Raw genomic sequence first — 24,630 nt, forward strand, 5'->3', positions numbered from 1 at the left:
GGGTAACGCAACTTTATTGACAGACCTTCCGAGGACAAGTAACAACCTTCACAATTATAAGAGTTCAGTGTCCTATCAACATTAAAAGGCTTCAACTTAGTATTATACATTCTGAAATCAACATGCAGCTGTTCGACATAAAGGTTCAAATCTGCCTTAATGACTTCAGGCTTGCCATCCTTTGTCCAAAGAAGAACGCTTTGATGCACAGTAGAAGGTACAGTCCCCACACCGTGGATCCAGTCTCCCCCCAACAAAGCATTATAACTTGCTTTCGATGGAACCACCACGAACACAGTGTTTTGTTTGGATGATCCAACCTTTACACTCAAAGTGACCAGCCCTTTTGCTGGAGTCAAAGCCCCACTAAAGTCCGTTACAGCAATGTTTGTGGGGACCAAATCATCAAGATGCTTTCCAACCTTCATTAACATCCTCTCTGGAAAAAGACTAATTGTCGCTCCACCGTCAATCAGGACTTTATCTACTCTGATCCCACTCAAAGTAGTGGTTATATGGAGCGGGCGGAGATGAGACATTTGTTTTCCAGTAGGCTGAAGAAAATACCCCGACTCATCTTCATATCGGATGAAGGAGAAAGCTTCCTCATCCTCTATATTATAATCTTCCTTTAGGTCACCTTCATACTCCCCCAGATACTCGGTTGGAATAATTGAAATCGTTCCAACCATATCATCATCCCCTTCTTCAAAGTACTTTTCTTCAAAGTACTCTTCTTCAACATCAACTTCCTTGCCTTTAACTACCCCCGAAGACTGAGCTATTGCTTTGCCTTTCTCCATCTTTGCAGGAGATGAAATTCCCTTCAGGCACGTCTCTCCATCAGAAGGAAAGACAATTCGGGAATGAACGGAAGGCGTTGCTCCATTGCTTACATCTGCTTGAGGCTTCTTGTTTTGATTAACATTTCTTCTACCCCTACCCCTGGGGTACCCTCTGGCTCGACCATGATAATAGGGAATTTGATTTCGAGGAGGTCCTCAATGTCCCCACTGTGGATTCCTTCGATATAGAGCATCTCGATTCTGGAACTCTTGGTAGTTCCGAATCCATTGCACACCTATAGCTTGAGATCGACTCAAAGGTGTAACTACATTTTGTTGAGGGGTCTTAAAATTCTACCCCTCCATACGCCTAACTGGCTGCCTTTGTCAATCCTTCTCTTCTCTATGGGCCAACTTCTTCTTCATTATTTCTTTTTCAAAGATTACTGCAGTTTCAGCATCAAAAATAGCATTAAAAATAGCATTACACCGTGGACACAGAGACACGTTCCAGTCTTTAATCTTTTGTTGAACTAAGAAATCCAACAAACCATCTCTCGCTCGGGGATACACTGACCAAACTTGTGACTCAAAATCATCAAGAGCCACATCAAAGTCATAGGACATGCCAACCATGTTCACACCGAAACATGGTTCAACAAAACTGGCATCAGCATCGAAGGGATCAACATCAACCTTCATCTCCTTTTTTCCATCATCGAACTTCAACCGTGCCTCCATTATAGCTTTCTGAATTAAGTCCCTGAAACGAACACAACTATTAGTCGAATGACTAATTGCTTGGTGAAATTTGTAATAAGGTTTTCCTTTTAAATCTTTCACCGAAAGTAAGGTTCTACCCTTAGGCAGAACTAATTGTTTATCTTTAAGCAACACATTGAAAATCTGATCAAATTTTGAAATATCAAAACTATACTTTTTTCTACTTTTAAGTTTTGATTCATTCAACTTTTCATTACTAGGAAGCTTTCTAAGTAAAGAGCAAACGTATGGAGGACCCTTTTTAAGTTCGGCCAAATCGACCTCTATTTCGAAATCGAGTTCCTCCTCTGAGAACTCCAAGGTCATATAAGCTACTTTTTCTTTTCGAGTAAAAGGTTTACTCTTTGATCTTTGCTCACTCCTATATTTTTCCTTCTCCTTTTTCATGAGTTCGGTCTAACGGACCTTTTCAGCCAGATGGGCTAAATCAGGTATATGCACATTAAGCAACTTTTGGCGCATATAAAATCCTAGCCCCATCGTTGCTATTTTCACCACTTCGCTCTCAGGTAATGAAATATAGCATCTACTTCTAGCATTCTTGAAACGTATCATATAATCGTCAATGGTTTCACCATCTTCATGTTTCAAAGCCACAAGATCAGTAACTGACACATTCATTTCCCCTCGATAGAACTGAGCGTGAAAAGCAGTTTCCAACTGATTCCATGTTGTTATCGAATTTGGTCTAAGATTCGAAAACCAAGTAAATGCATTCTTCGTTAATGAAGAAGGAAAAAACTTCATTTTCAAATTTTCATCATTGGTTAAATTTTCAATCTCAACCAAATATCGAGCGACATGTTCAGTGGTCGATTCTCTGACTTCCCCAGCAAACTTTGTGATTATTTTTGGATTTTTCACTCCTCTTGGCACTTCATCCATTTGAACAGTTTGAGGGAAGTAGACACAAAGTGAGGTCGATTCATAAAACCAACATTCTGACCAACTCGATTAAGTGCTTCTTCCACAATTCTGGTAACTTGATAACGTTCACCGCCATGATTAGCACGTAATCTAGCTAGAAATTCATCAGCATTTTGACCTCGGGGAATGACATGATGATTTTCTCGATCAAAAAATTATTTTTATTTTGAAATATATTTTCGAATCCTTCATTATTTTTCCTGGCATTATGCCTTTCACCTTCCTCATAATCCACGATTCAAGCAATACGTTCGACTTGTCTAGCAAGACCATTGAATTTTGATTCGTGATCAGCCATCATAAGATTCAGAATTGTGGTCATTTGTTGAGTCAATAAATTGACTAAGTCATGATGACTTTCCTCTACTTGTTGTCAATATACTGCCATCGAATTAGCAGCATTCGAAGTAGATCCCACATTATAATCATGAGAATACTCGAAATATTGTTGTAAATTTTGAGAATTATTCCCTCCATTTACACTCCCAAATCAAACAGGAGGAACAAAACTACCCACCGGTGGGGTATAACCGGGAGGAAGGCCATAAGGAGGCCAACCGGTAGTTATTGGAGGAGGTGGCAAATTACCACGTGGACGAATGTTACGTCCAACATTTCCAGTTTGCACAGTGGTAACCACTATGCTTTCACTTCCAATTGCACATTCCGAACGTGAAGTCATGTCCGCTTGTTGCACAGTGGTAACCGCTATGCTATCACTGGTGGAGGAACCACCATTCACATTTAACACTTCATCCGCCATGTGAATGATTTTTTCACTTCTCAATCGCATACACCGAATGTTATAAAAACTTTTTGGCACACTTCAACTTTAAAACTGTTCCACTGGGCATGCCAATTTGTTTTGTTGATTTTTAGCAAATCGATGGTGGTTCGATTCTAAAGGTCTGAGAGTGAAACCTACTCCTTTTTTGCAGGTACCAGTTTTCTATAAGTGCATCAAAGTATCTTCGATTAGACGGGTATCGAGATGAAAGATAAATTGAAATTTGTAAAATAATAAAAGAACTGAAAAATAAGGTTTCCGAAAAGAAACAGTACTGAAATCGGAAAAAGTTGCGTTGAAATTTAAATGAAAGTAGTAAAGTGCCTTCGATTGGGTCAAAGGGCTTTAGCATGGAACTTAAAAATGGTGAAATATAAATTGGACATTGAAATTAAAGAATGCTTGAAAGATAAATTTACTTGAAAAGTAAAGTTTACAGAAAGATAAGCTGAAAAGATAAAATATGGAAGGAACGAAACTCGATCGCAAACTCAGGAATTCGCTGGGGATGTGAGTGTGCTTGAGTGTTTTCTGAGTTAAAGTTCCAACCCTTATTTCCTAAAACTTCCTAATATTTATAGCTTTCTTTTTGTAACCGATCATTAATTACACAATGCTGTCTTGCGCACGCACTCCCTGGCAACCGTTCCCACTCTTTTGCCAATGAAACGTTACCCATTAATTCCTCGCATGGTGAAAGCCCTCAACTTCTCTACTTATGTAACCATTCGATTCATTTATTCCGAGCATCCATTCAATTTCTTCTTCGAATATCCATTCGACTATGCCCACTCGATTTAATGATGTATCCGAAATCGAGCTTGTGTCGAGTAACTCTCAACTTATACGTGCACGTGTACTTTTCAACATTTCGATCTAATTCACTCCGATTAGATATATTTTTCGACCAACATTATAGAAGGTTTTTTTTTGGCAAATAAGTCCAAATAAGTTAACTCTAACCCAACAAAATCTACTTATATAACGCGCACGTAAAATTACATCGTTCCTCCTTCAACGTTTGTATCTGCATTTCTCTTCCTCCTCCTACTACTTTTTCTTTGTGTTCTTCCTCTTTTTTTTGTGTTCCTTCTTTTTTATTTTCGTATGTTTCATCCTTTCCGTCATTCTTTTTATTGCTACTGTTGTTGCTGTATTTTTTTCATCCTCTTTTTATTGATTTTGTACTATTATATTTTTTGTTTAATTTTTTCTCCCAAGAAGAATTATGAAAAAATAAAATAAGTATATATATACCGAAAATTCTTAACAATACACATAAATATCTTAGTTTTATACCAAAATTTGCTACAAATATACAAAAATATTTTCTTTAATGCTGTATTCTTTTTCTTTTTCTTTTTCTTTTTTTTTTCTTTTTTTTAGTTGAATGAATGTAAGTTCATCTTCTTCCAAGTAAATTTGCAGCATTATGTATTTTTTCTTCTTCTTTGTTTGATTTTTTTTATTCTTGTTAAGAGAGTAAAATAAGAAGAAACTTGAGAATATAAAATAAGAACGAAAAGATGAATAAGAAAAAAAACAAGAAGATGATGATAAAAAATAAGAATAAGAAGTAGCAGAAGATGAGAATGAGAAATAGTAAAAGTTTTGAATTATACAGAACTTATCAGTACAAATACACTGAAAATTATTACTAATACACAAAAATATCTTAGTTTTATACTGAAATTTACTGAAATACACAAAATTATTTTTTTAATGCTGCATTTTTTTTTTCTTGTTTTTCTTATTTCTTTCTTTTTTTAGTTGAATGAATGTAGATTTATTCTCTTCCAAGTAATTTTATAGCAATTATGTGTTGTATTTCTTCTTGTTCTTTGTTTGATTTTTTTGTTTTATTCTTGTTAAGTGAGTAAAACAAGACACTTTAAAAGGTCAAGAAGAAAAAAATGAATAAGAAGAAAAAAAAAAGATGATGATGATTATGATGAAAAAGAAGAAGTAGAAGAAGTAATAGAAGATGAGGATGAGGAAGAAGAACAGTTTTGAATTATGCTGAACTTATCAGTACAAATAAATTGAAAATTCTTAATAATACACATAAATATCTTAACTTTACACTGAAATTTATTACAAATACACAAAAATATCTTTTTAATGCTATATTTTTTTTCTTTTTTTTTAATTTATTTATTTATTTATTTTTGTTGAATGAATATAGGTTTTTCTTCTTCGAAGTAATTTGCTCCATTATGTGTTTTTTCTTTTTATTTGGTTTTTTTGTTTTTATTCTTGTTAAAAGAGTTGTATGATATAAATAATATTAATGACGATAACGATAACGATGACACGTGTAAGAAGAAGACGACGATGACTATAACGATGATGATCATAATGATGAAGATGGTGGAGGAGAAGAAAAAAAAGTCCAATGAGAGGAGGAGAAGGTGGTGGTGGTGGCGATGACGACAATAATGAAAGAGAAAAATAACGAAAAAGAAAGAAAAGAAGAAAAAGACGAAAGAGTGATGAAGAAGAAGGAGGAAAAGAAAAAGAACGTACAACAGAAATGCGTAAGTTTTAAACTTGTTTGGTTAAATGATTTATATATAAAGATTAATTCTAAAAAAAAGAAAATAAATTTTATTTTTTGTTAATTTTATCGATACTACTAAAGTGAAATTAGGATTATATTTTATATTTATAGAACATAAATTTAAGAGATCGAAATACTAGACTGTGGTGAATCTTAGCATCTTTTTTAAAACCATAGGTGTATTTATAAGTGACTCTAAAACTTGAGTTAATGATAATAATGTAAGAGATATAAAAATTTAGATATATAACATACTTTTGGTATATACAATAATGATGTTATTACATGACTAAGTTATAATTTAATAATTAAGTTCAATTGATGAGTTGGTCTAATAATTTAAGAATTGATAACCATAAATTTTAATTAAAGAAAAAAGGAAAACAATACAAAAAAAGATTTAATTACACTTAATTAATTATAAAAATAACTTATTTACTTAGTATTTTTAATATATTAAGTCTTTTATTTATAAAATTTAAAAAAAACATCTAGATAAATTCGTACTATATATATATATGATTCCTCATAGATTTTTAAATTAAGTGTTTTATGAATTCACATGCCCAAAAATAATATTTTTGAAATGACTTAAATTCATCTAAAAGTTAGACCATAATAATAAAGATAATTTTAATCGTTAGACTCTATTATAAAAACAGTAGTGCTACGTTACCAACTTGGTATTTGCCAAGATCTGTCAACTTGAGTTGGGCTGGAAATGAAGCCCATCCACTAACTAAAGACACATCTAAATTAACCATAGTTTAATCTTAATTTACCACGTTAACCTAAATTACCATAGCCCCAAATTGACTGACGGTGGACCGTGTCTCCCAACCTTCCTTATCCGCATCCACGGCCAAGTAAGTTCCTTTGTTTCCGTCTCCGTCGGTCTCCGCCGTCAAGGGAAAGGCAACTGCGCCGGACTGCTAGACCATCACGACTAGGCTACCGTCCGGTATTCACTGCGAAAAGATTTGGTCTGTTACTTGTCCTAATCAGAGGAGCTTTGAAGGCACATCTGGGTGTCTGCCCTTGTACAAGGCGCCACAACCCAGCGCTTCTCTCCTCAGGCAGCGGCAGAATTTGTAGGCCTGTGTGGGTTCGATAGTAATACCGTGGCTTTCTTTAGTCGCTACTGCCACCAACAGCAACTCGTTCACTGGCAGAAGAGCCCGAAAAGAAGCGCGTCTTCCATAGGGCACCACCGCGACACTACGAGGTTAGTGGGTATTTGAGATTTAAATTAAGTGCTTGTATAGGGGTGTAAATCTGATTATTACATTTTTTGAACTGAGAAGTATTAAACATGTGTCTGTGTCTCTTGGCTGTGAACGAACTTGGGTGTTGGTGTATTGAAGTGTTTTTTTGGTGATCTTGTTACTATGCAAAAGAGGTTGCTTATGCTGTGTTGTATGAGTTCTTTGATAAAAATGGAGTGATCAGTTATTCAATTTTTTTTTCGTGGTTATTTGTAGCTTATTCCATATGTCTATGTTGTCTTATTTGCAGACAGAAAAACATTGATTAGTGTAGTCTCGCTGTGGTCACCCTCGTTGACGAAGTTGTTGTCGTTGTCAATTGTTTAGTACTTTCTCATCAGTTTTGAGATTTTAAATTTTTGCAGGCACTCTATTGATATAAGTTAATCACGTTGAAAGCATGTTATAATATATTTTATTAAGAGTAACATATTTTAGTAACATAAATTATTCAGATGTGTCTTTATTAAAAATTGAGATTATTTTGTGGATGTGTTTGCCATTTTGATGTGGGTATTTTCGTTCTCAAGTTGGTAAAGCTATTTTAAAAATTAGACTATATATTTGATGTACTCGGTGTTTGTGTTTGAAAGTGAAATGAGATCCAATTGTTTTATTTTAAATGGTTTGCGTTTCCTGATCCACTAAGTTACAGTGGTGCAAATTGTTTTTGTGATTGGTGTGGTCTGTTTTAACATGTTGCTCTTATGGAATAAAAAGTGTATATAACCTTTTTGTTTTAAAATTGATGTTGTATTTTTTGGGTATATAATTTTTCGTTTGAGAGTACAAGAAATTAACCTCAAATGTGTCTTGTTTATTTTTCCTTTTTTTTTCACCCTAATTTCCTTAATGTGACTTTTTCGTAGTGACTTAATCTGTCTTGTGGTGAGTTTTCTTGTGATATACATAGCAATAAATTCAGTTGAGAATGAGAATGTATTTTGTGCAATGCATTGAGATCCATGACTTTTTATTAGAAATTTGTGGTTTTAGGAATGGTTAAATGAGCTTTATATTAGCAAATTAAATTTGTATTTTTTGGCTCTATAATTTTAATTTGGGAGTACACCAACTAGTCATTGCATGTGTCTTGTTCATATTTAGATCATTCAGTGTTTTTTTTTTTAGTTTAATTTGCTTAATGTGTGTTGTTCATGATAGGTTAATGTGTGTTTTGGAAAATTTTCCAGTGATACATGGAGCTATATATTTAAGTTGAGATTGAGTGTATATTTTAAGCATACATAGTGTTTCTTGTTTAATTTTAGCATTACTCTTTTTTGTTTAAACTTAATCTGCTTAATGTGACTTTTTCATAGTGATTTAATGTGTCATGTAGTGAGTTTTTTTGTGATATACATAGTAATAAATTCAGTTGAGAATGACAATATATTTTGAGCAATGCATTCAGATCCATGAGTTTTTTATTAGATATTTGCGGTTTTAGGAATGGTTAAATGTGCTGTATATTAGCAAATTAAATTTGTATTTTTTGGCACTATAATTTTAATTTGGGAGTACACCAACTTATCATTGCATCTGTCTTGTTCATTTTAGATCATCCACTCATTTTTTTTCTCAGTTTAATTTGGTTAATGTGTGTTGTTCATAATAGGTTAATATGTCTGTTGGAGAATTTTTCTGTGATACTTGGAGCCATATATTTAAGTAGAGAATGAGTGTATGTTTTAAGCAGACATAGTCTTTCTTTTTTATTTTGAGCAACTCTCTGTGTTTTTTTTTTTCCTATTGAATGAATGTGTCTAGTAGTGAGTTTTCTTGTGATACACATAGCAATAAAAATTTTTTCCTTACTGAAATTGGGCATATGATTATACAATTACGTTGACAAGATGTTCTAATTTTTTTTTACGAAATCCGTTGTGATCAACAAGTGTTCCTGTACATCTTTAGTTTCTTCATGATTCACTGTGCAACAAGAGCCATGGCCCACAATGATTTTACAATGGTTGAGGTTTTTTTTAACACTTAGCTGATTTTTTTAAATATTTCTAGGTGTTTTTTTTAGCAAAATAAGAGTATAATTCGTGTGTACTTTATATCGGATGTGTCTTGTACATTAGACTAGTGTACTATGATTATGAGTAGGTTAAATAAATGCTTTTCTCATTATTAATTTGTGTAATGTTACAGTAGTTGACTTTGGATAACACAGGTGAAGATTTTAATTGAATCAATATCTGCTATTTACGCAGAGACCAACTTATATACATGGGGAAGCCGGTAATAACTCATACAGAATTTTCTGTTCTTGTTATAGTGCATATGAATTTTTTGTATTCTGACAGTTCCGTCGTATGTTTTCTAGAAATTACTAGAGACAAGATGCTCACCATGTTACATCGCGGACTTGTTCAAAGAAATGGAAACCAATGAGGATCAAGCAAAGCTTGATGAGATTGAAGAAATTGGTTTTGGTTTCCTGAAGCTTGTACCGAAGTGGCAAGTGAGGCAAGGCATAATGGTGATGTTGGCCAAAGCCTATGACACTGAAACGAGCACCCTCAAGCTAGAAAATGGGAACATCCGCATTGTGCCGGAGCTCTTTCAGCGTCTTTTTGAGTGAATCAATATCATGGCTTTGCAATTTATTATTAGGCAATGGAAGATGTCGCTAAAGGTTGTGTCGTTTATTATTTCCATATTTGATATATGCTTTATTAGATGTATGTGTCTTCTTACTAGTTAATGGGCAACAACAGGATTGCGGTGAACCTGGCCGGAATGAAGACGATGGCAAGGAGGACGCTGCTATAGAGGAAACTAGTGACCCAAGCCCTGAACAAGTAGACTTGGACCATAGAAAAGTGAGTTAGGATTAACATATGCTTAGTATTTTTTTCCGTGGTTAATCGTACATCGTGTAAACTGTCAGGCCTATGTTTACCTATAATTTACGTTGGAGTTGTGTTGTTGATGTGATTTAAGGAATCTTCTCGCCTGGATGGAGTAAGAGAGGTTTCCAATTACTCGGATACACATGCAGTTGAGTCGGACGGTGATGACGATGACGACGAGCCAATTGCAAAGAGATTGCGCCGGAGATCTGTATCAAGGATGACACCTCAATCATCTATGAGGGTTGAGCATGCAGGCATGACTGATAAGACAAAGGAAAAAGGGGACCATAAGGTGAGCAAGTTGATCGTTGTTAGTATTTGTTACTTGCAGCTATGCAGTTTGGAACATCTGAAATGGTTAAAGTTAATGTTAAACTAGTTATTGGTTGTGCCATTATTTAATAAAACTTAGTGTAATGCTCTGTCATTTAGCATTGGGTTCTGTGTATACTATGAAACCACTTTGAGGAGTTTTTGAAAAACTAGTTTGATATTGTGGTGTCAGAGATCTACCCTGAAGGGGGGATTAAGAAGGGCATCATTGCGCACAACCCATCAAACAGGGACTTCAGAAGATGATGATGACGATGACCAGCCCATTGGCATCAGATTCCGCATCAAGACTCCTCAAAGGAGGTCACCTCAGCGTGGTATGGTAGAAGGGAAAATCATCACAAGCATGCAGTCACAATCAACTAATCAACCAAATGTGACAGTTGCTCCGGAACCAAAAACACCATCAACAGAATTGGTTGAGTTTTCCGGGGTTGAGGAATATTCTTCTGAATTCTTTGACAGGCAAGTTATTACTACGTAACGTTGTTTTTGGTAGTAGTATAAAATGTTTTCTGTTTAAATAGCCTCCCAAACAATTACTATGGTTGACCACTGCAGTTTTTTTAATTACAAACAGGCACCCTGCCATCTTATCTCAGCGGGATCCAGAGTGCGAAATGATTTGGGCAAATATAGAAAAAGGCGTTTACCCATCGAGACCCGTTAGCATAGACCCAATCCAGGCAATCATTCCTAGAGGTTCTCCCTACCGCACTCCAAGTCCACAACGCCCCTCTTTCTCTCTTGGTCTGACGCAACTCCTTAAATCACCTTCACCATCTCCTCCCCGACCTATTCATCCATTACTTCGGGGTCGGAAAATCACCGAGCGGGAAGAACAAAGAATCAGAGGATGGGCTGTGAACACTTCTCTTGATAGGCACGAAACTTTGGCGTCATATGAGGGTAGACCACTCCTAGTGCTATCAAGGGCGGATGTGTGCACACTGAGACCACGTGCATGGCTAAATAACAAGGTATGGAACGAAAAATCATGTTTCTGTAGTTTGTTTGTTGCTCACGTGTTGTCGACATTGATTAGTTTACAAATCGGTTATGTAGGTTGTACACTGGATGTGTTGCGCATTCAATGATTCAGGTCTCAAAAGATTCACGCGTGACTTTTATTGCGTGTGTCCGGGGATTCTGGTAAGAAAACGTCAATATTAATCATTTATTTACAATACAGTTTATGTATTTTTGATAATTCGTACTTGTACAGGAAATGGTTTTGGTCCCAAAGAATTTGGAAAACTATCATGATGGACCGAATCCAACATATGTCGGATTGGGTCAAAACTTTGGGGCTGATACTAGTTGTTTCGACAAGGAAATCGCTGCAAACAGAAATTGGGTATGTATGTTTGTAGTGTAATAACTCAATATACTCGTAGCACTAGCACAAGTAATATTTGTTTTTCTTTGTAAATGCAAGTAATATACCTAGTTACAATGGTTGGTTGTGCAGTGGTTTTTCCCTGTATGTATCACCCGTCACTGGTGGGTTTATGCATTTGATGTATCCGGCAAAAGGTTGTTTGTACTAGATAGCATATACAGTAAACCTGATACAGCACGGAGCAGGCTAGATTCATATGCGGTACATCACCAGCCCATCCCTATTAAGCTCTATTTAACCATTCTTCTAGTATTCCGTTTAAGTTTAGTTGTTTGTGTCTTAGGCGAGGATCATTGAAGACATTGCACAGGTGGCCATCCCAACTTATAGGCCCACACAAAAAGGACTGCCTTGCACTTATGCCTCTGTGCCAATTCAGCCAAATGGGTGACTCTTCTCTCCAAGATTTCGCAATGTATTAATTGTTTAGTTGCTTTAGGTTGTTCCACTAACAAAATTGCATTTTTTTCCGTTCGATTAGATTTGACTGTGGTGTGTATACAATAAAATACATGGAGTTCTGGACCGAAGACAAGAAACTAAATGACTGGGAATATGTGAGCTCGCTAACCTTTATACATTATTACTATATTTCATATTCACATGTCAATGTCTGTACTGATAAGCATTTCTTTTACATTGATTTTTATATGCAGGACGTGGTCAAGTTGTACAGGCTAGAAATAATATTGGACATCATCCTATGTCACAAGAATATATCCATTGGAGTTGCCTTAAATGCACTTGACAGTCATGCTCAACCTCCTGTGCGCCGCAACCAACCAAGGAATAAACGTATGCAGGTTAGAACTCCATTCACAGCTCCTGATACAAAGAGCATACTTCGGCGGGTTGGAGGAAAGCCGAAGAAAAAGTCCACCAAAAGGATCTAACATATGGGAAGATGAAGGCTCCAGATAACTCCTTGTTTACATATGGAGGGAATATCGTCACATCCTATGCTATATTTTGTTAGGATAAGACAAATTACTTTCGCTACACAATGGGACTATTTATTTTGGATTGTTAGGTTGTTTATAGGTAGTTGCACCATAGACCTTGACAAACTTTGTTGGTTAATTCAACGATAATGCATATCATGTTTATATGGATTTTGTCTTTTGCACCTTGGTTTTGGATAATTTTGTGCACAGGCTCGATAACTAATGCATTTTTTTAGTTTAATTGTTGTTAATGGATACACCTGTTGAGGTTCCTACATGTCTTTTGATGTCTCTACTTTTCTTAGTCATGCATTGTTACTCACATTTTGCACACAGGTGACTGAAAACATAACTCTATTCTGGTGGAGGTGTAAATTATAATTTATGTGTCTGTTTTAGCTGTAACTGACTTGTTGCTAGTGGCTAGATATGGTTGAGTCTTTTTCAAGAAATGTCCTCTAGCAGTCACTTTTTACGAGGTGTATTTATAGGGATGTGTCTTTTTCCAAGAAGTGTCTTTAGAGGTGAGTTTCTATGATATGTATTCGGAGGGATGTGTCTTCTACGTGATGTGTCTTTCACGAATGTGTCTTCATATGGATGTGTCTTGTTCCAGGAAGTGTCTTCTAGATATAACTTTCTAGGAAATCTCGACACATGGATGTGTCTTCTACGATATGTGACTTTTACGAGATGTGTCTTTAGTGTATTATGCTAGACTTGTCTTCTGTGTTTATGACTTTTTATTAGTTATATTTATCTGGATGTGTCTTCCAAGAGATGTGTCTTTAGTGTATTATGCTAGACTTGTCTTCTGTGGTTATGACTTTTTATTAGGTATATTTATCTGGATGTGTCTTCCACGAGATGTGTCTTCCGTGTTTGTTAATCAATATCAAATAACCTTCAATGCTTAGCAAATTTTAACGTTAACAAACTCATCAGGAGTTAACAATATTAATCAATGAACATAAACTCAATAAATAATGATATATAGTTGTTAACAATGTTTATTTATTTAACAAACTGAATAAAATGGCTATGATTAGAGTAAAAAGGTTACTCTTAATAAAGGGATATCTCCATACAAATCTATAATAAAAAATTTGTTAAGTATGCTGAAATGAGTTTAACAACGACAAGAACCCGCCATGTTCCTGTGATCCATTCGCTCTCCTAGCAGAACAACAGACTATATCTTGATTCAATGCTTGATGAACATCCTAAAGAAAACAAACATGCATAGACAAAGAGTGAATAACAGTAATAACTTTATCCATTTAGTCAAGTTATCAAGTGGTTTGAAACTATGGAAAAAGGAAACGCATACCAGCGGTGGATTCTTCTTCTTTCTTCGCATAGAGTTCTTGATTGAGGCGTCGAGTTCAGATCCAAGTCTCTTCATTCTCGGCCGACCCTTCGTTGAAACCTTCGAGGGACCTTGGATGTCAGATTCACCAAGATGGGGGTCTCCATGTGTGGCCGTGGTGTTTTGTGAACTTGGAACACGCCTAGACACCAAGTTCGAACGACAATCAAGCAACTTTGATCTTAACTGATCAAGACCCAAATGTAACATGGCCGCTTCCTCTTCACATGTAACAAAATCTTGTGCTACATTGTAGAAGTGTGAACACAGGCGTCTAAATAAGTTGTGGCTTTCGTCCGATCGCTTCTCGTCATGGCTGCTCTTGATGAAAGTGTGTTTTCGCTGTACATTCTTGCTCCATCGAGGGATAACATAGAAAGATGGTACTGTGTCTACTCCGTAATAAAACAACACAGCAAGACAGTGGCAACAAATAATACCTCTTGAGCCAAACATGTTGCATTCACACCGAACCTTATGTGTCTTGGGGTCAAACTCAACACTGTACTTCCAAGATCTAGGCTCCCCATACAATAGGTATTGCTCGTTCACGGTCACCCGAAACAAGTCACCCTCTTGAGTGACCCCACGGACTAAACAATCCCCTCTTTTACTGAATTGCTGTTGGACTTCTCTAAACTTAGACGTTGTGTACTCACGCTGAAATTGTCTTTCAATTGTAGAGCTCGATGAACATGGGACTACTCCTTTAGAGTCCGCAGCATCATCCTCCAGTTCTTTTTGCTCTTTGTTTCCAAGGACATTGTCATACTCATGCACGAACTGAACCAGTCCACTTTTACAATGCAGGTAACCACCGAAAAAGGCGTGCATACTCTCACTCCGTTGGGTATTTCGCATACCAGCCTAAAATTCACCTTGGAAATATATTGGAACCCACATTCGACGATCTTCATAAAGGTCTACAAAACCAAAACATACATATCAAATCGGGAATCATCATCATGAATAAATAGCTACATCACAGTACACCACTAAAGACTTAGTTAACCAACTATACATGTACGTCTCAAATAAAAATATTCCGTAAAAGTATCCAAATTGGTTTGCAATCATCCAATGACAATGGGGGCTGAATCCTAGTAAAGTAAAGACCGAACCTTCCAAGCATACCTACCATCAAAAACTAATACAAGAGCACTATAAAGCACAAACCTGATAGCCATTTATTTTTGTGTAGGTTAAAGTCATTAACGAATGCACACCAATCTTTCTCAAAAGACTCTTCAGAACGGGCATTCCAAACTGTGCCATGCATTTTATCATCTATTTCCCTGTATTTAGCATATCCTCCGAGCTTATGTGGTATCTTCTTCATTATGTGCCATATACACCATCGGTGTCTAGTATTTGGAAAAACATTCTTAATTGCGCCAAATATGGATTTGCACTGGTCTGTGATGATGGCCTGTGGGGGACTTCCCATGCAATTTAACCAGTTCTTAAAGACCCACTCAAAGCTAGGAATTTCCTCATTACCCAACAAAGCACATCCGAGTAGTGTGGACTTGCCGTGATGGTTGACACCAACGAAAGATGCAAACGGAAGTCCATGCCTGCAATAAAGACAGCCAGAAATTACTAAATCACAATATTGTTGGAAAAATTTAAACCCTTATAATGGAGACAAAAACATAAACATACTTGTTCCTTCTGTACGTTGTATCAAACGATACCACATCTCCAAAATATTCATATGATGCCCTGCATCTTGCATCTACCCATATCGCACTCTTAAACTTCTTATTTTCGTTGACATCAACTGCAAAGAAGAAATTCGGATTTATGTCTCTCATTCGCATGAAATATCTAATCATTTCCTTCACATCTTCGTTTACGTCAGCACAACGCAAATTCCTCGTTATAAAGTTCCTAACATCCTTTTCTGAGTAACCCAACTTTGATGACCCACCAATCTCGTTCGCCAGTGCAAGATAAGTCTTGTTAGGCCGTATGCCAGCCTCATCGTTGTTCTGAATTACGCACTTGGCATGCATGGTCAGTTTCCTGTACTCACTGTAATGCACAGCTTGCTCGGCAGAACACGCGTGGGTGTGCTTCAATTCTAATTTGGTCACCAACCAATTATCATTATGCCTATCAAGCATCACGTACATCCTTGCTTTGCACCCGGCTGTTGTTATTCTCTTAACCCGCATTGCTGCCTTCACTCGAGACTCCCGATAACCTTCACGACTGCAGTGTATCGATTGATTAATAGGTACCTTTAATTCCTTCCTAGTCTTATCAAAGTTTGTATTCCTAATCCTCGTCACAAACCCAACCTTCTTCGCATAATTAGAATAGAACTCTTGTGCCTGCTGTAACGAATCAAATCTCAATCCTACGTACGGAATTTCCTCCATTGGAATTCCAGTGTGATCCGGCACCTGCAAATCCATACAGAAAACGCATCATTCAACACAAACCACATTAATCTAAACAATTTCCAATATGTCACTAATTTTGCGAGAAGAATAAAATATATTCCACACCTCATTATTGCTTACCGTAGCATCATCCTTTTTCTGAATAGCGTCTTCAAATTCTTTTTCCTAAAATCGATACACGAGGACATATCACCAAATAAGATGCACAAAGAGCATTTGACACTAATAAAAACTTTACCAACAAACAGAAAATACCTACTAATTGACAACCCAAACTAAATTGGTTTAAATACTTACTATCGATGATCAAAGCCATAAAAAAAATTTAAAAAAAAAACTCAAAGCTGGAAACATCATCTCCACATGCTAAACTAAGAAATTGTAAAACACAATTCATGCAACAAAGTGTATCCTTACTAACTTTTGATAATACCTACTAATGGACAAACTAAACTAAACTGGTATAAAAAATTACTATTTTTTTTCTTGTAATAAACATATTAACCTACCATGAACAACACATATTAAGCAAATTAAACTGAGGACAAAAATTGGAGTGAATTATACTAAAATGAAAAAGACACATGCAAGGATAAGTTGGTGTACTCCCAAATAAAAATTATAGATCCAAAAAATACAAATTAAATTTGCTAGTATAAAGCTCATTTAACCATTCCTAAAACAACAAATATCTAATAAGAAACACATGGATCTCAATGCATTGCTCAAAATATATTGTCATTCTCAACTAAATTTATTGCTGTGTGTATCACAACAAATTTCACTATAAGACACATTAAGTCACCATGAAAAAGTCACATTAAGCAAATTAAGTTGAGAAAAAAAAAATAACACATTAACCTACAATGAACAACACAAATTAAGCAAATTAAACTGAGAAAAAAAATAGGAGTGAATAAAACTAAAATGAAAAAGACACATGCCAGGATAAGTTGGTGTACTCCCAAATAAAAATTATATATCCAGAAAACTCAAACTTAATTTGCTAATATAAAACTCATTTAACCATTCCTAAAACCACAAATATCTAATACAAAACACATGGATCTCAATGCATTACTCAAAATATGTTGTCATTTTCAACTGAATTTATTGGTATGTATATCACAAGAAAACTCACTACAAGACACATTAAGTCACTGTGAAAAAGTCACATTAAGCAAATTAAGTAGGAAAAAAAATACAAAAAATAAACAAGACACATCTGAATCCCTGTTAATAACCCATGATTTAAAACATTCAAAAAAAGTTGCTGGAAGGCCTAAGCAAATACGCTACTAAAAGAAGAATTACCTGTTCTTCATGTGGTGTGTCATCTTCACTCAAACACGGAATATTAATGTCGATTGAATTAGAATTCTCCCTCATGTCATACGCACTGCCGTACAATGCCTCTTCAAAAATTGGTGTATCCATTGACATATCGTAATGCACTCGCCTTCAACACAGACACATACAATGAAAATCGGTGCTCGAGGAAGGGTCTGTGTCACAAATGGATAGGTTATTGCAGATTCTTATTGATGTTACTAACATTGGGACGGAGATATTACCTGGTATAGTTCACGGCACAACGGTTTCACGACACCACCATGGACGTATGTCGCATCTATCTTTCACGAGATTGTTGCTGTATCTAATTGGAATCGGGGGGAGAGACAGTCACTGGTGGACTGGACACGGCGGCGTCCCGGTGATTGAAAATTTTGGCCAGTTGTACGATAGAGACGTTCGGCGGTTGTTTCTTCGAAAAGTGGTTACGTGAAAGGGTTGGGATATTGGGTTTCTCTAGTTTGATGTTAACCTGATCCACGTTTATCCTTTCCTTACTTTTTCAAACTGTTTTTCATGGACCCCACATTAAACCTAATTTAGCCATATAAATTTATTTTAATTTTTTTTTTAATTTGTGTTGGTAATAGTTGGCAGATACAAGTTGGTAACGTATACTTTTCCTTATAAAAAATATATATAATATAATATATATTATATAAAAAATATAATCATTAAAATCACTGAAATACTGATATTTGACCCCAAAAAAAATTAAACATTTTCCCATAACGATAAACGACTTACAAATATTTATGAAGTGCCTTTTTCATTAACAAAGATGTTAGCACATTGAGAGTCGTAAAGAAGATAATATGTTAGATGCAAACGGTAAAAAAATTGTTACGAAAAGAAAGGATGGACGAAAGAATTTTCTGCTATTATTTTATGGCAGTCGTTTTCAACCCCTACCACTAAATGTTCTACTCTACTCACTTTTATTTTCGTATTTGTCTACTTCTCTGCATGTATACTATACAGACAGACACAATAAAATCATAAGAAAAAGAGAAAAAGAAAAAAAAAATCAAGGAAAGAACTCTTGCTAATTAATTAAATTAATTTGACAAGCCCCTTTTTAAACCCGCAGCCGCCCAGAACAGCCACCCAAATTGCAATCTCTCTCTCTCTCTCTCTCTCACTCACTCACTCACAGGAAATACCATCAATACATACACTATACACAAAAAAAAACACTCCTCCAATCACCCCCCAAGAGAATCCCATAAAAACAATTATACCATCATCATCAGCGCCACCGTCAACAACATCAGCAACATCTATCATCAATCAAACAAGAAGAATAACAAACAAATTAAGCCATATTCCAGCAAATGTTCCCACACTTTCTTCTTCTTCTTGCACATCAGTACTCCTCCCACTATTTCATTCCTCTCTCTCCATCTCTCCCTTGACGAGGAGTTATTACCCTATCCAAACCCATTAACAGCCCTAAAAGCTGAGAGCGAGTGAGTGGGACAGCAAAAATAAAAGAAAATTAGAGAAACCAAAGCAATAATCCACCAAGAAATTAATTAAGAAAAAAGAAAATGTCTCTTGAAGAGTCTCTAAGATCTCTCTCCCTTGACTACCTCAACCTGCTCATCAACGGCCAAGCCTTCAGCGACGTCACTTTCCAAGTCGAAGGCCGACTCGTCCACGCCCACCGCTGCATCCTCGCAGCACGCAGCCTATTCTTCAGGAAATTCTTTTGCGGCCCGGACCCTCCGTGCGGCCTTGACCCGGTGGGCGCTTCCAGGGGAAGCCCGGGCCCGACCACAACGGGCTCTTCGAGGGCCCCGGCGGGGGTGATCCCGGTGAACTCTGTCGGTTACGAGGTGTTCTTGCTGCTTCTTCAGTTCCTTTACAGCGGCCAGGTGTCCATCGTGCCTCAGAAGCACGAGGCCCGGCCCAATTGCGGTGAGAGGGGTTGCTGGCACACGCATTGCACCTCAGCCGTTGATCTCGCCCTCGACACTCTCGCTGCCGCTAGATACTTTGGCGTTGAACAGCTTGCATTGCTCACTCAGGTCTCTCTCCTGTCTGTTTCCGAACATCCATTTTTCTCTCCTTTTTTTTTTTATATATATTTATTGTTATTGGAATGGGAACAAAAAGGGACGGAGGCGGGGAAACTTGGTTTTGTTAGTTGTTGGAGTCGTTTATTTACCAATTGTTTTCTCTTTCTCTCTCTGTCTATCTGCCTCAGTGTCTCTCTGATTTTCGTGACCAGTCGTATGTTTTTCTGGGTCTTGGGAATTTGGACTGTTGCTTGCTGCAAGAATAGGAAGGTCTGGTTTTTGGGAAGTGGGAATAATGGGTGCTTTGTTTTCCCTTCCTTTTCATTCTATTTTATTCTGATTGATTATATTTTCTCTGGAAAAAAAAAAATCTTTGGGTTATGATGGGTGATTGATGGAGGTAGTGAACTTGGATTTGGATTCTGGATTTTGCAGCCGTTGGTTTTATGATCCCTCAATCCCTCCGATTTAAGTAATGATCTTTGAAGCTTCTTATTTTGTTTAAACTTGTCTTCGGCCTTCTCTTATAATATAATTATGTTTGTGTTGGTCAATGTTAGTTTGACGTCCGTTGATTTCATGCGCCATATTTTGGAGACCAAAACATGAAAAAGGAAACAAAGAAAAGAAAGTTTTACTCGAATTGGTGTTTATGTTTCTCAACCCGTTACTACCCATTACGATGCACTCTAAAGTTTTTCCAAATTTAGATGCATGATGATAAACATTGGATCCAGTCTTGTCTTCCACACACCAAACAGTGAAGCACCCACGAGATCTTTCCCAAACGCACTCACTTTCCTCATTTAGGTTCTTAGCATAAACCACATCAAAAGAAAGGTTCTGCCTCTTGAACGTAATTCCGGCAAACACATCTATCAAACATCCCATCTCATACTCTCCCCTTCCCTTTATTTTCCATTTTTTTTGTTAAACCAAATTATTCCATACATAGAATGCATTATTTTCTTTCTTATAAAACATATAAAACAAACGAAAAATATTACACGTATTCTATTTCTATTAGTCTTGATCTCTTATATACTCTTTTCATTTTTGTATTAAAAATATAATAAAATAAAAAATAAAAAAATATAAATACCCTTTCAAATAATGCAAATTAGTCCTCTTACCTGGTCAAAAATTTTTTATAAATATTTTAAATCTATATATACAGTGATAGTAAGAGTAAATAATATATTTTAACTAGTTGGATGTATAATAAAAATTAGTTACTAAACTAGTTGATAGTATAAAATATATATTAAAAATAAATTAAACAACAAACGTATTTATACATGATGATTAATTTAGTAATTGATATTTTTGTATATATTTTTTAATATTTGTATGTAGCCTTGTGATCATTCTATGGCTGTAAATACCTATTATTAACAATGCTATCTTTATTTGCAGAAACAACTAGCAAGCATGGTAGAGAAAGCGTCAATTGAAGATGTGATGAAGGTACTGTTGGCATCAAGAAAGCAAGAAATGCAGCAGTTATGGACAACGTGCTCCCACCTAGTGGCCAAGTCAGGCCTCCCACCTGAAGTCCTTGCCAAGCACCTCCCAATCGACCTCGTTGCCAAGATCGAAGAGCTCCGCCTCAAATCCTCCCTCTCTCGCCGCTCCCTCATCCCATCTCCGTACCACCACCCTCACCACCACCACCACCATGACCTCACGGTTGTCGGGGACATCGAGGACCAAAAGATTCGCCGGATGCGACGGGCCCTCGATTCCTCTGACGTAGAGCTCGTAAAGCTCATGGTGATGGGCGAGGGTCTCAACCTGGACGAGGCTCTTGCCCTTCACTATGCAGTGGAGAATTGCTCCAGGGAGGTCGTCAAGGCCCTTCTAGAGCTCGGCGCTGCGGACGTCAACTTCCCGGCTGGACCAGCAGGGAAGACGCCGCTCCACGTAGCTGCTGAAATGGTGTCCCCCGACATGGTGGCCGTTCTCCTCGACCACCACGCCGATCCTAACGTGCGTACTGTGGACGGCGTCACCCCTCTGGATATCCTAAGAACCCTAACCTCCGATTTCCTCTTCAAAGGTGCGGTTCCTGGTCTCACACACATTGAACCCAACAAGCTAAGGCTGTGTTTGGAGCTCGTTCAATCAGCGGCACTCGTTCTTTCGCGAGAAGAAGGGAATGCAAACCCTCCTTCTTCAGCAACAGCAATATATCCTCCTCCACTTAGCACCGATCATCAGGACCATAGTGGGAACTTGGATTCGAGATTGGTGTACCTTAACCTTGGTGCTTCCGGTTCCGGACAAATGGGTAGTGGTGGTGGTGACGAAGATAGTAGCAGCCACAGTAGCCATAGCCAAAGAGAAGCCATGAACCGTCATGGGTCGCAAGGTGGTGGATGTGACCCAACAATGTACCACCATCATCACTCTCATCATGACTACTAAATCTTCCTGCTACCTATAACAAAGAGGTATACTATTCTGCTATAGCTAGCTTCTTAGCTGGCTCGAAATTTCTGAAAAATTTCTGACATGTTATGGTTAATTAATTTAGGTTGGTTATTAAAATTTGACAAGGACTATAGAGTACCTAAGGGTCGCATTATTTACTCTGTTTCCGTACTATCTTGGATATCTAATGTTTTATTTTTGTTAAAAAAACATTTCTTTTTATAAAATTACCAAAGAGTTCGAGTACGATGGTAACGAAAATAAAATTCTATATTTTAATATTGTAAATTATATTAATTTAAATTTAAGTTTATTTTAGATATTTGAGATATTTTAATTATAAATTTTATTCAGGTAAATCATTTATTATTTATTATAATTATTTGTTTCAAAATTTGTCTATAATTATTTTACACCATAATAATTAAAAATATGGCTTACTTTTCAATATATAATATTATTTTTACATATGGTGGTGTAGAAGGTGAATTGCACAAAAATTCGTGATTTACTGAGTTATGGTGAACTAACAATTCATCGGGAGCCAAATTATTTTGCATAATTTGTTTCAGTGTTTTACAATTCGTTCCAACGAATTCCTTTTAAAAATATTTTTAAAAATATAAGAATACAATTCATCTCTACAAAATTTCTTTTAAATTCTTTTAAAAAGTATAATTTGTCCTCGGCATATTGCTTTTTTATTTTCTTAAAAAAAACATACAATTTACATCTAAGAATTGCTTTAGAAAAATTTTTCAATTCTTTTCAGAAGTCAAAAATAAAAAAGAAAAAACAAAAATTACAATTCACTCTAGAGTTTTGTTAGTTTTGAATTTGCCCTCGTATTTTCAAAAACACAAATAAATGGCAATGTTTGGAATTTATTTAATTTTATATAATATAACATTTTTTTAGTGTTATTCATTTATTATGATATCCTTGTATTTTAATATATATTTTATCTGCAAATTTATTTTTTGATATTTTTTATATAAACTATTAGATCTATAATCTAATAACCTTAATGGACTATAATTAGTGGATCATTAATGTGTGTGTCTAGCATTATACTTCATAGATATCTTGTTAGAACAATGTTAGGGGCAGCAATATTTGTAATTGTGGCCATTAATTAGTCATCAATAATGATTTGATGGTGTGAGATTGGTGTAAGATTTTATCCAATGGTTCACCTTTCTCTCTGCTGGTTACATGCTGGCTAAAATACAATAAAATTGCTGGCCCCTAGACTTTTCCATCTTGTTAATATATGCTCTAAATACATATTTTAAAAATATTATAAAAAATATTTGATTAAACTTTTTTAAATTAAATAAAATTTTAAAATATTATTTTAAATAAATTAAAATTTAAATATTTATATTATTATACTTTTATACGTGTCTTACTACATGAAAACAAAAAGAGATAGATATTAGAAATTTTATTTAACAAATTTAAAATATGCATCTATTTGATTTTTAATATAGTTATAAAAAAATTATTATTTAGAGAAAATGTTTAAATTAGTCATTGAAAAAATATTCATTCTTCAAACTAGTTTTTAAAAAATTTTTTAATCAAATTTATTTTTTAAATATTTTAAGTTAGTCATTTTAGTGCTTCTGTAATTTCCATTACTAAAGATCAAAATTTATTGATGTAACACGTTAAATGATATTACAACACACATCTAATAGTCCTAATTAATGACTAACATGATAATTTATAAAATTATATCAAATCAATCTCAAATCGAAGAATTTCAATGTCCCAAGTTTTTTCTTCAATTAAGTTTTGATTTCATTTAATTTTATAAACTTATTATACTAATAGTCAATTAAGATTCTTGTGTGTGTGTTGTAGTATTACTTAACGTGCAACATTAATAAATTTTGGCGCCATCAACAAAAAAATGATAAAAGAACTAATGTAATTAATTAAAATCTTTTGAAAATAAATTTAATTAAAAAATTTTTAGAGATTAATTTAAAAAATGAATGATCTTTTACAAATAAATTTGATCATTTACTCTTATTATTTAATCATTTATTTTTTTATTTTATATTGAGAAAAGGACATTGACCATGATACTATTGGAGTGATGAATGGAGCTGAAATTTGTTTTCTTTTTGTCAGTTTAAATAGTAGTGTTCACTAAGTCCTCTCTCATGACTCATCAGTTACTAATTTTTTTTTCTTTTCTCTGTGGTGTTTTCTTTTGTAGGCCTTTCAATTGGTCACCATTCGAAGTGGTTTCATAGGAGAACGGATGATGGATGAGGATATGCGACAAGGAGAATCTAATCAGTTTAATTTTTATCTTTTCGACTGTATAACCAGCAGAGGGGGTGCCTGGAAGAGACCCAGGTCAATCTTTTCAAAATTGC

The 24,630-nt window shown here is 35.5% G+C and overlaps 3 protein-coding genes across 3 annotated transcripts; 1 reads left to right on the top strand and 2 right to left on the bottom strand.

The window, feature by feature from the left end:
• Window positions 1–1,172: 1,172 nt before the first annotated feature.
• LOC107474543 (uncharacterized) lies at window positions 1,173–2,453 on the bottom strand. The gene is made up of 2 exons (XM_016094167.1): window positions 1,974–2,453; window positions 1,173–1,691 (listed from the first exon to the last, which is right to left on the bottom strand). Exons 1-2 carry the CDS (start codon window positions 2,451–2,453, stop codon window positions 1,173–1,175), a joined length of 999 nt encoding a protein of 332 aa, XP_015949653.1.
• Window positions 2,454–13,759: 11,306 nt separating this feature from the next.
• LOC107474544 (protein FAR1-RELATED SEQUENCE 5-like) lies at window positions 13,760–17,873 on the bottom strand. Its single transcript, XM_016094168.1, has 8 exons — window positions 17,745–17,873; window positions 16,536–16,595; window positions 15,685–16,430; window positions 15,246–15,596; window positions 15,141–15,153; window positions 14,883–14,942; window positions 13,981–14,802; window positions 13,760–13,873 (listed from the first exon to the last, which is right to left on the bottom strand). Exons 1-8 carry the CDS (start codon window positions 17,871–17,873, stop codon window positions 13,760–13,762), a joined length of 2,295 nt encoding a protein of 764 aa, XP_015949654.1.
• Window positions 17,874–18,909: 1,036 nt separating this feature from the next.
• LOC107474541 (BTB/POZ domain and ankyrin repeat-containing protein NOOT2) lies at window positions 18,910–24,630 on the top strand. Its single transcript, XM_016094165.3, has 3 exons — window positions 18,910–19,813; window positions 21,221–22,257; window positions 24,468–24,630. The coding sequence occupies exons 1-2, from the start codon at window positions 19,334–19,336 to the stop codon at window positions 22,229–22,231; spliced, it is 1,491 nt and encodes a 496-aa protein (XP_015949651.1). The 5' UTR covers window positions 18,910–19,333; the 3' UTR covers window positions 22,232–22,257; window positions 24,468–24,630.

This window comes from Arachis duranensis, chromosome 2, assembly GCF_000817695.3.
Source record: "Arachis duranensis cultivar V14167 chromosome 2, aradu.V14167.gnm2.J7QH, whole genome shotgun sequence".
Classification (NCBI taxonomy): domain Eukaryota; kingdom Viridiplantae; phylum Streptophyta; class Magnoliopsida; order Fabales; family Fabaceae; genus Arachis; species Arachis duranensis.

Bases quoted from the DNA above. Each gene is read 5' to 3' on its own strand.
- LOC107474543 (XM_016094167.1), bottom strand. From the start codon at position 2,453: ATGGATGAAGTGCCAAGAGGAGTGAAAAATCCAAAAATAATCACAAAG. The intron at 1,692-1,973 runs GTCCGTTAGACC...AAATTTGATCAG, and splicing joins TAGCCCATCTGGCTGAAAAG to ATTTTCAATGTGTTGCTTAA.
- LOC107474544 (XM_016094168.1), bottom strand. From the start codon at position 17,873: ATGTCAATGGATACACCAATTTTTGAAGAGGCATTGTACGGCAGTGCG. The intron at 16,431-16,535 runs GTGTGGAATATA...ATGGATTTGCAG, and splicing joins CTACGGTAAGCAATAATGAG to GTGCCGGATCACACTGGAAT. The intron at 14,803-14,882 runs GTATGCGAAATA...GGACTGGTTCAG, and splicing joins CCAAGGTGAATTTTAGGCTG to TTCGTGCATGAGTATGACAA.
- LOC107474541 (XM_016094165.3), top strand. From the start codon at position 19,334: ATGTCTCTTGAAGAGTCTCTAAGATCTCTCTCCCTTGACTACCTCAAC. The intron at 19,814-21,220 runs GTCTCTCTCCTG...CTTTATTTGCAG, and splicing joins AGCTTGCATTGCTCACTCAG to AAACAACTAGCAAGCATGGT.